We start from the raw sequence: 16,632 nt of genomic DNA, 5'->3' as shown, positions 1-16,632 counted from the left end.
GATTATTAGTTAATGAGAGTTAAAAATGACAGACGATGTAATGAACTAATACTAAAATGCATTATTCACTAAATTTCACTAAATATTTATATTAATAAATAGACAAAGTGTAGAAGTTATTCCAGTAGATTAGATGTGATATCTATTATATATAAACCGGCAGTGTATTTGTTGATTTATATTTTGATTTGATTGTATATTCATTATAATATAATATTATTTAGTATATTTTTGTTATTATTGTATTATTACAAAACATAATACGATTGCAATACTAAATTTAGTTTCAAATACCCGATTACTAAAATTCATTAATTTTCTTTTCAAATTTTGCGCTATTAATTTGAATGCCAAAAGCTGCGCCATCACGTCGAGCGGAGGAGCCTTCGTCTACATGAACACGGGGTATTCATCGATTTACTCGATTCGAACAATCTAGAAACTTTCAAAGAAAATATGAACGCAACCAATCACGTCGTCGAATTCGCCCGAATGATCAATGACGTTTCAGCATTTGTGCAAAAACAAAAGCCAGTTCCAAGTTGATCGCGAAACGAAATCGGTTGTCTAAAATTGAAGTGAAGTGAATTTGGACAAAATGGAAGGTCAACAGGGATCGAGTAAGATGCCGAAGGCGGCATATTTTCTGATTGTTGCCAGATCATTAACAGCTTTTCAAGTAATGGTTACCAATTCTGTAATGAAAACTTTCATGGTGAACAAACTGGAATTCGGGTCAGGTGAGACCAGTTCAATATTAAGGTGGCGCAGAGCTGTTATATATTGGATGTTCCTGTTTGGTTCGTTGGTGGCCGAAAACTATCCCAATAAATACTATATTGTTCTCTTGGAATGTGTAATGACGATTGTCGGTCTTGCTCTACTCGTATTAATGTCGGCGCCAGCTGTTCGACACATCGCCAAGGAAATGTTCTACTTCAGATACGGGTTGTGTTTTGTCTTCTATTTCATTTCCAATACAGTAATACAGGCATTTGAGGGAAACCAATTTAAACTTCCGGAAGAGAGTGCTGCTTACACGAAGTATTTCAGAATTTTCTATGTCGTCCGTAACTTTTTGGTACTTTTTGGAACTTTTCTGGGACCTTTTGTAAAGACTCACGTTACTTGCTTGGGCGAACAGGATTGCTTCATGCTTACATATAGCGTCAGTCTCATCACCATGTTTGTTATTTTGGGTGTTTACATATCCGGATCCAGATTTTATATCATTACCAAACCATCACACAGAATTGCCCAATTGATTGCTGGATGCATGTGGTACGGATTCACCCATTGGTTGAAGGAGAGAAAGTCTAACCCAAAACCAAATTGGTTGGATCATGCTGAACCAAAGTACGGAGCACAACTTGTTTTGGATATAAGAACAGTGTTGAATATGATGATGATATTTTGCTGTGTACCTTTATTTACCGGTGTCTACAATTTGTACCAAGACGAATGGTTGTTTCAAGCAAGCAGAATGGACACACAATTTGGATCGTACACGTTTATTTTGGAACATTTTGAACTGATAAATCCTCTTCTAGCAGTTGTTATGTTACCATTTTGCCAATACGTTATGGACCCGTTGCTGGTAAAGTTGAAATTGGATAGAACTTTTAGGAAAATGATATTCGGCGGTATGATGGTAGCAATCGCTTTTTGGATCTCCGGGTTCATCGAAACACGCATCAAGGTAAATTTACCAGAATTACCGAATGGCGAAGAAGTGCAGGTAAGGATATTTAACGGATTCAACTGTCCGGTTGCAATTGATGCAGCGAGTATTGATCCTCAAACTTTTGTATTGAGCCCTCGTGGAATGTACACAAATAAACACGTCCCTTCGGCATCCTATCAGTCAATAGCGATTTCTATGAAGGGAACGTGTTTTGCACCTGCGAGCAAAACAATAAACGCCGAAGCCGGTACATCAATATCAATATTGCTCCAAAATGAAGATGGACAGGCTGTTGTCATATCCTACGAAGAAAGACTGGAAAAATCTGAAGCTGGCGAGCCTATTATCACAGTCGCCGGTGCCAAAATAACGGACAGTGTCATTATCAAGGATTCTAAAGGAGTGGAAGTGGTGATGACTCCAACACCCACTTTGATTGCCGGCGAACCGGTTGTAACAGATGGCATCAGATTGAAACAAGTTGTTGTCGAAAAGTACGAATTGTTACTGAACGGCATCAGCATCAAGAAGTTCGACATGTACCAAGGCGGTGTTTACTTGTTAACAATATCTGGCAACACTGCCGACTTTTACGAGATCACAGAACCGAACGTTGTCCATATATCGTGGATGTTGCCTCAGAGCATTTTGCTGATTTTTGGCGAAATTTACTTTGACATTAATGTGTGGCAGTTCACGTATACCGAAGCTCCTGCAACCTGCAAAGTGCTGGTGGTAGCTCTGCAATTTGCGATGAACTCCTGGGGCGAATTGTTTGTCGACAGTATCCTTCGCATCGAAGGTCTTGATCACGATCACAAATTGTATATTGAGGCTACTTGTCTTGCTATCAGCATGGTGATTTTTGGATTTGTGGGCAAGATCTTCAAACCTTTGGCTACGAACAATGTCCTTATCTGAGGTAAAAATGGAGTATAGTTTTTAATTTATAGCCGCATTGGTTGAGTTGTAAACTGTGTATAATAATGTTATAGCTAGTTGATTTTGATAAAAACTGCATCAGTTTTTTTTTGCTGAATTCAGTAAAATTGAATCTTTTTAATATTTGTTTTATTACTAACACTTTTCTTTAACCAGAAAACAATAATTTTGTTACAGCACTAAAATAATAAAGAATATAAAACTGACGAACAAACTGGTTACAGATTTAACATACACGAGGACTCTACTGACAAGCAAACAGAAACTAGTGGTGTATGGCATCGTGCCTTAAGGCCAATTGCTGGAACTTCCCGTACCGTAATGAAATATTCGAAAAATGTTAAACGTTTTCAAATATATTATTACAAATACTGTAACTTTAATTATTTTTGGCTATCTTGTTATATCAAATGTAAATCATAACTTAACAATCGTCATTTCAATTCGAAGTCACAGTCTAAACGCTTCTGCAAATAATTCTGTGCGACATTTTCACTTATACTGTGCCAGTATAAACATTTTTCATGTGGCATAGCATTGAAAGGGCTTCAAGAGACCATTGCAAATTTAGTATTTGTATTTAGTACTATTTTATAACAAAACTAATAATAAATACAAATTAAATCTGTCAAATTACTAAAGTGGCAACTTGCCGATAGTCGAATCTTAATTATAATGCGACATAACATTGAAAAGGGCTCGAAGAGTGGAATACGGATTTAATATTTGTTTTGGTTCATACTATAATGATACAAATTTTACACTATTTAACACTTTGATAATTATTGCAACAATTTTTTTAAGCAAATGTGCGCATGTATGTATGTAACGTAGAAATTAGATGGACAGTATCTAAAAATTAAAATTAATACCAAAATGAATTTGTTTGACTTGTCTGTAAGGGCTAACAATGTGAATTTGTATTGTTTTCTCGCTCACTCGCTTGTTAGTGATGCATCTTTTTTCTCTTTCTCCCTCACATTAATATTACTACTTAAAATAAGAATGTGCAACTTGCCTCAAGGCAAATCTCGAACACTATTTTGCATGTGACATATCGTTGAAAAGGGTTCGAAGAGAGGAATACGAATTTAGTATTTGTTTTTGTTTATACTAAAATAGTTAAAAATTGATACTATTTGAGATTTTGATGCTATTCATAATTAATGCAAACAATTTTTTTAAGCAAAAGTACTTCCTAAAAATTTATCAGAAAAAACAAAGACAGTATCCTAAAATTAAATTTCAAACCGAAATGTATTTTATTGACAAGCCGAGAGCTGACAATGTGAATATGTATTGTTTTCTCACTCACTCGTTAATTAGTGAAGCATCTTTTATCTCTTTCTACCTCACATTAATATAAATATATATAATGTGCAACTTGCCTCCAGGCAAATCTCGAACACTATTTCGCGTGTGATATATCGTTGAAAAGGGCTCGAAGAGATGAATACGAATTTAGTATTTGTTTCTATTCATATTTTATAACAAAACTAATAATAAATACAAATTAAATCTGTCAAATTACTAAAGTGGCAACTTGCCGATAGTCGAATCTTAATTATAATGCGACATAACATTGAAAAGGGCTCGAAGAGTGGAATACGGATTTAATATTTGTTTTGGTTCATACTATAATGATACAAATTTTACACTATTTAACACTTTGATAATTATTGCAACAATTTTTTTAAGCAAATGTACGCATGTATGTATGTAACGTAGAAATTAGATGGACAGTATCTAAAAATTAAAATTAATACCAAAATGAATTTGTTTGACTTGTCTGTAAGGGCTAACAATGTGAATTTGTATTGTTTTCTCGCTCACTCGCTTGTTAGTGATGCATCTTTTTCTCTTTCTACCTCACAAAATATATATAATGTGCAACTTGCCTCAAGGCAAATCTCGAACTTGTAATAATTGATTTGATCAATTTAATTGAGCTTTGGCTATTCGGAAACAATTAGTTATCTGTCAGTAGAGTCCTTTTTTTATTCTAGATTCTGATTCTTGTCAGAGGTACAGATATATTTTGCAAATCAATAAAAATCCCTGGGATCGACAGTGGAGTCCTTTTCTATGTCGATAGAGTCCTTGGCAGAGTTATTATCTGATTTGATTTTATAAACAATTTTGCTCGTTAGTAGAGTCCCTTTTTTTTGCCTCTGTAGAGTTCTTTGGCTTGTTTGGCAGTAGAGTCCTGTAGCTGTTTTATTAAAAATTATCGTTTTATTCTATTTTATGATATTTAAAAATATTTTTGCTCGTCAGTAGAATTTCAATCTTTCTAATTTAACATCGTGTCAAATTGATTTGCTCGTCAGTAGAGTCCGTTTTGGCTGATTTTTAGTTTAATTGTAAGTAGAGTTCTAAATTGTATACATATTTGACTTTTCTTGTCAGTATAGTCCTTTTTCTATTCTAAATTTCATTAGTTGTAAAATAAAATATGAAAATTGTTTTTTATAATCTCTCATACCAGGCACCTCTGTCTGACTGAGATATGAAAATAATGTATATATGTAAATAAACAGTTTTTTTTGCGATTTTGCATTTTGAAAAAATTAATTTGCTTGTCGGTATAGTCCTTTTGCGTATCAGGAGAGTTATTTTTTATTACAAAATATTAATACTTTTGATTTTAGAATTTACAATGTTTTTGCTCGTCAGTAGAGTTCTTTTGCTGGTCAGTAGAGTCCTTTTCAGAATGATGTTTAAATTGCTTGTCAGTACAGTCTCTTTCAGGATCATTTTGATTTTGGTCGTTAGTAGAGTCCTTTTTAGAATGATTCTAATTTTGCTCGTCAGTAGAATCATTTTTTGACTGATTTCGATTTTGCTTGTCAGTAGAGTCCTTTTTAACTTCCCGAAGGAGAAGTTTATGTTTTCATAAAAAAATCCGATTCGCTAATTTTGTTTTCTCGACGTTTCAAGCCATTCTGAATCGAATGAGACCAAATTTAAGAGAAAAGTATGTGTGTTTGTATGTGTGTGTGTGTGCGCGTGTATGTGAACAGATTTTTGCCGTAAATCGACGTTGACTCAAAAACGGTTAGACCAATTTCAAAAATTTAAAAGCCTTTCGATGTATTTCGATAAAGACTAGCGTTTGTGAGTTTTGTGCGACGATCGGCCAAGCCGTTTCTTTGTAAATTGCAGAAAAGTGAAAAAATTTTCGTCCACGTTTTAGCCCGCAATTCTGAATCGATTTTGAAAATTCAAAGACTGTTTGAAAGACATTGGTTTAGTTTTTGGTAAAGATCGGCCGGGCCGTTTTCTTGTAATAAAGTTTTTTAAAAAAAATTTCGACGATTTTTATTATTTTTTTGACGGTAGATACCATAGTCTTTTAGATCATACTAAAATATTACGGCCCGACGACAACTCGTTTAGCTTTAAAAATTCGTCAGTGTTTGCAAAAATTAGTATGTTTTTTTTTGCATTTGTCGAAATTAGACGATTTACTTGGTACAACAATAGAGTACTTGGTCTTAATGAACATGATAAACAATTAAAGTCTTACAAAAAACTGGCTCAATTATCAAAATTATTGATTTTTGAAAATTTGCTTTTAAAAAGTATTTCGACCGGGTTGACGTGTTCGATTTTTAATAATGTGTAATAAATCCACTTCGAATACTTTTACCTACTCATGAATTAATTTATCTATCATGGATTAAGTCGATTATTCACACATTTCGGGAAGTTCATGTAACTTGCCTCAAGGCAAAATACTAATACCAACTAGTTAGATTTTTATTTTGCTCGTCGGTAGAGTCCTTTTTAGACAGATTCTAATTTTGATCGTCAGTAGAGTCCCATTTTGACTGATTTCAATTTTGATCGTCAGTAGAGTCTTTTTTTACCTAATTTTTAGTTTGCTTGTCAGTTCAATAATTTCAAGTTTTATTGTCAGTAGAGTCAGTATAGTCCATTTCTATTCTAGATTCTGTTTAAAAGTCAGTAGAGTAGTTTTTTGTTATGAAAAATTATTATTCGAAATTTGGAATTTGAAATTTGTAATTCATTATTCGCGCCCAATCGATTCGAGTCATCTGACATAAAAGAAAGATGGCGTCCAATCACATCAACGAACGCATTTCGAATGATATCATCGACGACCAATGACGTTTCAGCGTTTGTGCGAAACAAAAAATAGTCCCAAGATGGACGCGAACTGACATCGAATTGAAGTCGGTTGTCAAAAATCAAAGAGAAAAAGTCGAATTCTTTCTTAGATTTGTAGTGAAGTGAATTTGGACAGAATGGAAGGTCAACAGGGATCGAGTAAGATGCCGAAGGCGGCATATTTTCTGATTGTTGCCAACTCATTAACAGCTTTTCAAGTAATGGTTTCTAATTCTGTAATGAAAACTTTCATGGTGAACAAACTGGAATTCGGGTCAGGTGAGACCAGTTCAATATTTAGGTGGCGCAGAGTTGTTATATATTGGATGTTTCTGTTTGGTTCGTTGGTGGCCGAAAACTATCCCAATAAATACTATATTGTTCTCTTGGAATGTGTAATGACGATTGTCGGACTTGCTCTACTCGTATTAATGTCGGCGCCAGCTGTTCGACACATCGCCAAGGAAATGTTCTACTTCAGATACGGGTTGTGTTTTGTCTTCTACTTTATTTCCAATACAGTCGCACCGGCATTTGAGGGAAACCAATTTAAACTTCCGGAAGAGAGACCATTACCAGTACCAAGACGAATGGTTATTCCAAGCAAGCAGAATGGACACTCAATTTGGATCGTACACGTTCATTTTGGAACATTTTGAACTGGTAAATCCTCTTTTGGCGGTTGTTATGTTACCATTTTGCCAATACGTTATGGACCCGTTGCTGGTAAAGTTCAAAATGGATAGAACTTTTAGGAAAATGATATTTGGCGGTATGATGGTAGCGATCGCTTTTTGGATCTCCGGGTTCATCGAAACACGCATCAAGGTGAATTTACCAGAATTGCCGAATGGCGAAGAAGTGCAGGTAAGGATAATTAACGGTTTCAACTGTCCGGTTGCAATTGATGCATCGAGTATTGATCCTCATACTTTTGTATTGAGCCCTCGTGGAATGTACACAAATAAACACGTCCCTTCGGCATCCTATCAGTCAATAACGATTTCTATGAAGGGAACGTGTTTTGCACCTGCAAGCAAAACAATAAACGCCGAAGCCGGTACATCTGTATCGATATTGCTGAAAAATGAAGACGGACAGGCTGTTATCATATCCTACGAGCAAAGACTGGAAAAATCTGAAGCTGGCGAGCCTATTATCACAGTCGCCGGTGCCAGAATGATGGACAGTGTCATTTTGAAGGATTCTAAAGGAGTAGAAGTGGCGATGGCTCCAACACCCACTTTTATTGCTGGCGAACCGGTTATGACTGATGGGACCAGATTGAAACAAGTTGTCGTCGAAAAGTACGAATTGTTACTTAACGGCATCAGCATCAAGAAATTCGACATGTACCAGGGTGGTGTTTACTTGGCAACAATATCTGGCAACACTGCCGACTTTTACGAGATCACAGAACCGAACGTTGTCCATATATCGTGGATGTTGCCGCAGAGCATTTTGCTAATTTTTGGCGAAATTTACTTTGACATTAACTTGTGGCAGTTTACGTATACCGAGGCTCCTGCAACCTGCAAAGTGTTGGTGATGGCTCTGCAACTTGCGATGAACTCCTGGGGCGAAATGTTTGTTGACAGTATCCTTCGCATCGAAGGTCTTGATCACGATCACAAATTGTATATTGAGGCGACCTGTCTTGCTATCAGCATGGTGATTTTTGGATTTGTGGGCAAGATCTTCAAACCTCTGGCAACCAACAATGTCCTGATCTAAGGAAAAAGAGATGCATAATTTTTATTCTTCAGCCGCATTGGTTGAGTTGTATACTATGTATTATAATGTAATAGCTAATAGATTTTGATAAAAACTACATCAGTTTTTTTGCTGAATTCAGTAAAATTGAATCATTTAAATATTTGTTTTATTACTAACACTTTTCATTCACCAAAAAACAACTAGTAGTGTATGGCATCGTGCCTTAAGGCAAATTGCTGGAACTTCCCTACCGTAATGAAATATTCATAAATTTTAAACGTTCTCAAATATATTATTACCAATACTGTACTTTTTATTATTTTTGCTATATTGTTATATCTGAGCAAATCAAATGTAAATCATAAATCATAAATCAATTTATCTCCAGAACTTTAACAATCGTCATTTCATTTCGAATTCAATTTAAAAAAATAGTTGCCTAATTTGCACAAAATCGAAAAAGTGCTCCCGTACAGTCACAGTCTAAACGCATTTGCGAATATTTCTGTGCGACATGTTCACATATACTGTGCTTAGCTTGGCGGCATTTTCACATTTTTCAATAGTTTGTTTTCGTTTTCACAAAATTGGAAAAGTGCTCCAATACATAAAAAGTCTAAACGCACTTGGGTAAACATTTGTACCAGAGTGGCGCTTAGACTGTGCTTAGCATGGGTCACTGACAAGCAAACTAAAAAAAGTTTAAAGAAAACTATACTGACGAGGTCAAATCAAAATCAGTCTAAAAGAGAGTCTACTAACAAACAGACTTAAATAATTTGACTTGAATAAAGAACTGTACTGACGTGCAAATATGGATTTTTAAATTTGATATGTCAAATTTTATAAAAAGGAGTCTACTGACGAGCAAAATCAAAATTAGTCTAAAAAAGACTCTACTGACGTGCAAAATCAAAATCAGTCTAAAAAGGACTCTACTGACGAGCAAAATCAAAACTAGTCGAAATAATCAAAACAGTTAAAATCAAAAATAAATCTAAAAAGGACTTGACTAACGAACAAAATTAAAATCAGTCAAAAAATAACTTTACTGACTAGCAAATTAAAAATCAGTTTCAAAAGAAAATCTACTGACAAGCAAATTAAAATTCAGACTCAAAAGAAACTCTACTGATGGGCAGAATCAAAATCAATCTCAAAAAAAATCTAGTGACAAGCAGACTAAAAATCAACTAAAAAAGGGCTCTACTAACGAGCAAACTAAAATTCAGTCAAAAAGAGGTTTTACTGGCGGGCAACCTAAAAGGGACTCTACTGACGAGCAAACCAAAAATTAGCCTAAAAGGACTCTGCAATGCAATAACCAAAACAGTCTAAAAATGACGCTACTGACGACGAAACTAAAAATCAGTCTTAAAAGGGACTCTACTGATGAGCAAACTTAAAATTAGCCTAAAAAGGGACTCTACTGATGAGCAAACTTAAAATTAGCCTAAAAAGGGACTCTACAGAAGAGCAAAGTCAACTTTGTATACAATTCAAAACTCTACTTACAATTAAACAGATAAGAACTCTACCAAAGACTCTACTGACATAGAAAAGGACTCTACTGTCGATCCCAGGCATTTTTTTGATTTGCAAATTATATTTCTATCTCTAACTATAATCTGTATATAAAATAAAAAAGGACTCTACTGACAGACAACTAATTGTCTCCAAATAGCCAAATCCCGATCAAGTTGATCAAATCAATTATTACATAATCGGGTTCATGCAACTTGCCACAAGGTAAATGCCACTTATATCTAGTTATTGGATTTGTTATTAAAACAAATACTAAATTCGTATTCTTCTCTTCGAGCCCTTTCAAATGATATGTCACATGCAAAATAGTGTTCTAGATTTGCCTTGAGGCAAGTTGCGCATTGCCATTCGCATATTAAGTAGTGACATTATTACCTTGATTAGTACAATTTTTGAACTATTGTAGTAAAACTAAAAATAAATACTAAATTCGTATTCTTCTCTTCGAGCCCTTTCAAATGATATGTCACATGCAAAATAGTGTACGAGATTTGCCTTGAGGCAAGTTGCACATTATTATTTTAATTGGTAACATTATTGTGGGGGAGAAAGAGATAAAAGATGCGTCACTGACGAGCGAGTGAGCGAGAAAACAATACAATTTCACATTGTTGGCCCTTACGCACTAGTTAATTAAATTAATTTTGGTTTAATTTAAATTTTAAGATACTATCTGTCTGTTTTTGTTTTCCCTAACAAATCTTGAAGAAGTACATATGCTTAAAAATATTGTTGCGTCAATTATCAAAATGTTAGATAGTATTATATAGAATTTTGATCATTATAATATGAACAAAAACAAATATTGAATCCGTATTTATCTCTTCAAGCCATTTTCAATGATATGTCACACGATAATTGACTATTGGCAAGTTGCCAATTTAGTAATTTGACTAATTTAATTAGTATTGAATATTAGTTTTATTATAAAAAAATTCTAAATACAAGTACTAAATTTGTATTTTTCTTTTCTAGCCCTTTTTAATGATATGTCACATGCAAAATGTGACGAATTAATATGTCAGTAGAGTCCTTTTCCCCATAAGTGGAATCTTCGTGTCTGCCAATAGGCATTTTGCTTGTTAGTAGAGTCCTTTTTACTGTTTTAAATTTTTTTTTATCAATAATGTTGTTATTCAATAGAAATGTTATTTTCTCTAATTTTGCAATCTGCAAATATAATTTTGTTTGTTTTTAAAGTCCATTTGCTTGTCAGTAGCGTTCCTTTTTATTCCACATTTGACTTACGTTATATGTACATTTTATGTAGAATCATTTGCTTCTTTTGCTCGTCAGTAGAATCCTTTTTTATTATAAAATTTCAATCTTTCTAATTTTACATCGTGTTAAATTGATTTGCTCGTCAGTAGAGTCCGTTTTGGCTGATTTTTTTTAGTTTAACTGAAAATAGAGCTCTAAATTGTATAAAGGGTTGACTTTGCTCGTCAGTAGAATCCTTTTTCTATTCTAAATTACATTTAGTTTTTTTGATTTTGCATTTTGTAAAAACAAATTTGGTCATCAGTCCTTTTGCGTGTCAGGAGAGTTCTTTTTTATCACAAAATATTAATATTTTTAACTTCCCGTAGGGTAAGTTATTGTAATGGGCCGAAAATCGGAATTGAAAATTTTTACATTTCTCGACGTTTTGAAGGTTTCTGAACGTTTTGGCATACCTCAGAAAAAATGGATGTGTGTGTGTGTGTGTGTGTGTGTGTGCGTGTGTGTGTGTGTGTGTGTGTGTGTGTGTGTGTGTGTGAGTGTGTATGTATGTATGGATACAAATTTTCGTCCACGTTTTCGGGCGTACGGATCAACCGATTTGAATGGTTCAAAAAACATTCGATTCCTATTGATAGGGAAAAGAGCTGATTAGTTTTTGGCAAAGGCAGGTCCAGCCGTTTCGGAGATACGGAGCAAAGAGTGCAGAAAATAGAAATCGAATTTTTGAGAGAACGGAGTATCCGATTTGAATGATCTAAAAAACATTCAATTAGTAATGATTGGGAGAAGTGTTTATTAGTTTTTGGCAAAGGCAGGCCCAGCCATTTTGAAGATACGGAGCTAAATATGTAAAAAATGGCAATTTTTGAGAGAACTAAGCGTCCGATTTAAATGATTCTAAGAACTTTCTGCTTGTCTTAACAAAATAATTGATTTTGAAAAAAAAATTTTGTTCCATTTTTTTTTTTTTTTTTTATTTAGTTTTTTGTATATCAAAAATATTTCAGATTTTATTTTTAATTCTGACTATAGTACTAATATACTTTCAACTCTGCAAAATGCAAATAATTTCAACTCTGCAATTCAGTTTATATAATTCTTATCAATATTAGACAATGTTACAATATTTATAATAATCTATTTGAAAACATTCAGTATTTCACGAACATTTCGTTACGGTACGGGAAGTTCCAGCAATTTGCCTTAAGGCACGATGCCATAATTGCCTCAAGGACTAGTTGATTTTAGAATTTACATTGTTTTTGCTCGTCAGTAGAGTTCTTTTGTTTGTCAGTAGAGTCCTTTTCAGACTGTTGTTTAAATTGCTTGTCAGTAGAGTCTCTTTCAGGATCATTTTGATTTTGCTCGTTAGTAGAGTCCTTTGCGTCCTTTTGTCCATTAGTAGGATCCTTTTGCCTATTAGTCGGGTGTCTTTGTCTGTCACTAAAGTTTTATTTCCTGTTAGTAAGGTCCTTTAGCCTGGTAGTAGAGACCTATTGCTGGTCAGTAGAGTCCTTTTTAGACCGATTTTGATTTTGCTAGTCAGTAGAGTCATTTTTAGACTGATTCTAATTTTGCTCATCAGTAGAGTCTTTTGTCGACTGATTTTGATTTTGTTAGTCAATAGAGTCCATTTTAGACAAATTTTGATTTTGCTCGTCAGTAGTCTTTTTTTGACTGATTTCGATTTTGCTTGTCAGTAGAGTCTTTTTCAGAATGATTCTAATTTTGCTTGTGAGTAGAGTCCTTATTTGACTGATTTGACTTTGTCAGTAGTCCCTTTTAGACTGATTTTGATTCTGCTCGTCAGTAGTCTTTTTTTGACTGATTTTGATTTTGCTTGTCAGTAGTCTCTTTTGACTGATTCCGATTTTGCTTGTCAGTAGTCTTTTTTAGAATGATTCTAATTTTGCTTGTGAGTAGAGTCCTTTTTTGACTAATTTCGACTTTGCTCGTCAGTAGAGTCTTTTTTTGACTGATTTCAATTTTGCTCGTCAGTAGAGTCCCTTTTGGGATAGAATCTTTTTTAGAATGATTCTACTTTTGCTCATCAGTAGAGTCTTTTGTCGACTGATTTTGATTTTGTTAGTCAGTAGAGTCCATTTTAGACAAATTTTGATTTTGCTCGTCAGTAGTCTTTTTTTGACTGATTTCGATTTTGCTTGTCAGTAGAGTCTTTTTTCAGAATGATTCCAATTTTGCTTGTGAGTAGTGTCCTTCTTTGACCGATTTCGACTTTGCTCGTCAGTAGAGTCCTTTTTTGACTGATTTTTAAGTTTGCCTTTCAGTTCAGTTCTTTTTAGAATAATTTCAAGTTGTATTGTCAGCAGAGTCGTTTTCTATTCTAGATTCGGTTTAATAGTCAGAAGAGTCATTATTTTTGTTATGAAATATTATTTTATAGTTTGATATGCTTTTGGAATTTTTTATTTGCGAACAGTCGATTCAAGTCGTCTGACATAAGGAACGATCGCGTCCAATCACATCAACGAACGCATTCCAAATGATATCATCGACGACCAATGACGTTTCAGCGTTTGTGCGAAACAAAAAAGTAGTTGCAAGATGGACGCGAACTGACATCGAATTGAAGTCGGTTGTCAAAAATCAAAGTGCAAATGACGTTGAATTCTTTCTGAAATTTGTCGTAAAGTGAAATTGTACAAAATGGAAGGTCAACAGAGATCGAGTAAGATGCCGAAGGCAGCATACTTTCTGATTGTTACCAAATCGTTAACAGCTTTTCAAGTAATGGTTACCAATTCTGTAATGAAAACTTTCATGGTGAACAAACTGGAATTCACAACAGGTGAGACCACTTCTATAATCAGATGGCGCAGATCGATTATATATTGGTTGTACCTGTTTGGTTCATTGATCGCCGAAAACTATCCTAATAAATTCCACATCGTTATTGTAGAATGCGTTGGAGCAATTGCAGCTGTTTCTTTATTGGCATTCATCTCGGCGCCAGTTGTACGACACATCGGCAAGGAATTGTATTTTGTCAGATTAGCAGTCACTTTTGTGTTTTTGTTTGCTATAAATACAGTTGTGTCAGCATTCGAAGGAAACCAATTCAAACTTCCGGAAGAGACCGACGCCTTTATGAAGTTTTTCAGATATACCTATGTGATCGGCAACTTTGTGGTAGTTTTCGGAAATTTTTTGGGACCTTTTCTGAAAACACACGTCACTTGTTTGGGCGAACAGGATTGCTACATGCTAGCATTTAGTGTCAGTCTGATTGCTGTGTTTGTTATTTTACCTGTTTACCTGGCTGGATCTAAATTTTTTATCATAACCAAACCATCACGCCGGATTGCCCAATTGATTGCTGGTTGTATGTGGTACGGATTCACCCATTGGTTGAAGGAGAGAAAGTCTAACCCAAAACCAAATTGGTTGGATCATGCTGAACCAAAGTATGGAGCACAGCTGGTTTTGGATATAAGAACAGTGTTGAATATGATGATGATATTTTGCTGTGTCCCTCTTTATAAGGGTGTTTCCAATATGTCCCAAGACGAATGGTTGTTTCAAGCGAGCAGAATGGACACACAATTTGGATCGTACACTTTTATAATAGAACATTTTGAACTAGTGAATCCACTTTTGGCTGCCGTTATGTTACCTCTTTGTCAATACGTTGTGGATCCTTTGCTGGTTAAGTTCAAATTGGATAGAACTTTTAGGAAAATGATATTCGGCGGTATGATGGTAGCGATCGCCTTTTGGATCTCCGGGTTCATCGAAACACGCATCAAGATGAATTTACCAGAATTGCCGAATGGGGAAGAAGTGCAGGTGAGGATATTCAACGGATTCAACTGTCCAGTTGCAATTGATGCATCGAGTATTGATCCTCATACTTTTGTCTTGAGTCCTCGTGGAATGTACACAAATAAACACGTCCCTTCGGCATCCTATCAGTCAATAGCGATTTCTATGAAGGGAACATGCTTTGCACCTACAAGCAAAACAATAAACGCCGAAGCCGGTACATCAGTATCAATATTGCTTAAGAATGAAGATGGACAGGCTGTTATCGTATCCTACGAAGAAAGATTGAAAAAATCTGAAGCTGGCGAGCCTATTATCACAGTCGCAGGTGCTAGATTGATGGACAGTGTCATTATCAAGGATTCTAAAGGAGTGGAAGTGGCGATGGCTCCAACACCGACTTTTATTGCCGGCGAATCGGTTATAGCCGATGGCATCAGATTGAAACAAGTTGTTGTAGAAAAGTACGAATTGTTACTGAACGGCATCAGCATCAAGAAGTTCGACATGTACCAGGGCGGTGTTTACTTGGCTACAATATCTGGCAACACTGCCGACTTTTACGAAATCACAGAACCCAACGTTGTCCATATATCGTGGATGTTGCCGCAGAGCATTTTGCTAATTTTTGGCGAAATTTACTTTACTCTTACCTTGGCGCAGTTCACGTATACCGAGGCTCCTGGTTCCTGCAAAGTGTTAGTGATGGCTTTGCAACTTGCAATGGACTCTTGGGGCGAAATGTTTGTCGACACTGTTCTTCGTATTGAGGGACTTGATCATGATCACAAATTGTATATTGAAGCGACTTGTCTTGCTATCAGCATGGTGATTTTCGGATTTGTAGGCAAGTTCTTTAAACCACTGGCTACGAACAATGTGCTTATCTGAGGGTAAGGAAGATGACCATGTATTATACTTTAGCTAACAAAGTAACAAACTGTTGAATATTATATGCAATAAATATTGATCAAGTTGTAAATTATTTTTTGTTGTACGAAAAATTGCTAATTTTAAATATTTGAAGTTTAACACTTTTTTCAAAATTACTAAGCAACGGCTCGGCCGATCGTCGCACAAAGCTAAGAAACGATAATTCCCATCGAGATACATTAAATGGATTTTAAATTTCTGAAATCGGTTCAGGCGTTTTTGGGCAAACGTCGATGAAAGTTTTAATTGTGACAAATGCCAAAAAAACGATACTAATTTTTGCAAACTTTGATGAATTTTTAAAGCTAAACGAGTTGTCGTAGGGCCGTAATATTTTAGTATGACCTAGAAAACTATGGTATCTACCGCCAAAAAAATAATAATTAAAATCGGCGAAAAAAGTTTTTTCCAACACTGTATTACAAGAAAACGGCCCGACCGATCTTTACCAAGAACTAATCAGGTCGATACCCAACCAATATCTTTCGAACGGTTTTTAAATTTTTAAGATCGAAACAGAATTGCGGGCTAAAAGGTGAACAAAAAATTTTTCACTTTTCTGCAATTTACAAAGAAACGGCTCGGCCGATCGCTGCGCAAAACGATATTCATCATCGAGATACATCGAATGGCTTTTAAATTTTTGAAATCGGTCCAGCCATTTTTGAGGA

The 16,632-nt window shown here is 35.0% G+C and overlaps 3 protein-coding genes across 3 annotated transcripts; all 3 read left to right on the top strand.

The window, feature by feature from the left end:
• Positions 1-598: 598 nt before the first annotated feature.
• Positions 599-2,605, top strand: LOC113378275 (peptide transporter family 1-like). Its single transcript, XM_026618802.1, has one exon. The coding sequence runs from the start codon at positions 599-601 to the stop codon at positions 2,603-2,605; it is 2,007 nt and encodes a 668-aa protein (XP_026474587.1).
• A 4,893-nt stretch (positions 2,606-7,498) lies between these two features.
• On the top strand, positions 7,499-8,494 carry LOC113378274 (solute carrier family 15 member 2-like). Its single transcript, XM_026618801.1, has one exon. It carries the CDS (start codon positions 7,499-7,501, stop codon positions 8,492-8,494), a length of 996 nt encoding a protein of 331 aa, XP_026474586.1.
• A 5,418-nt stretch (positions 8,495-13,912) lies between these two features.
• LOC113378272 (peptide transporter family 1-like) lies at positions 13,913-15,919 on the top strand. The gene has a single exon (XM_026618798.1). The coding sequence runs from the start codon at positions 13,913-13,915 to the stop codon at positions 15,917-15,919; it is 2,007 nt and encodes a 668-aa protein (XP_026474583.1).
• Positions 15,920-16,632: the final 713 nt, after the last annotated feature.

The sequence above is a fragment of the Ctenocephalides felis genome, unplaced genomic scaffold, assembly GCF_003426905.1.
Source record: "Ctenocephalides felis isolate EL2017-DRISC unplaced genomic scaffold, ASM342690v1 CF-g0.4_SCAFFOLD_01886, whole genome shotgun sequence".
In the NCBI taxonomy this organism is placed as follows: domain Eukaryota; kingdom Metazoa; phylum Arthropoda; class Insecta; order Siphonaptera; family Pulicidae; genus Ctenocephalides; species Ctenocephalides felis.
Note: the sequence above shows the minus strand (reverse complement) of the source record. Positions and strands in the feature narration are given on the sequence as shown.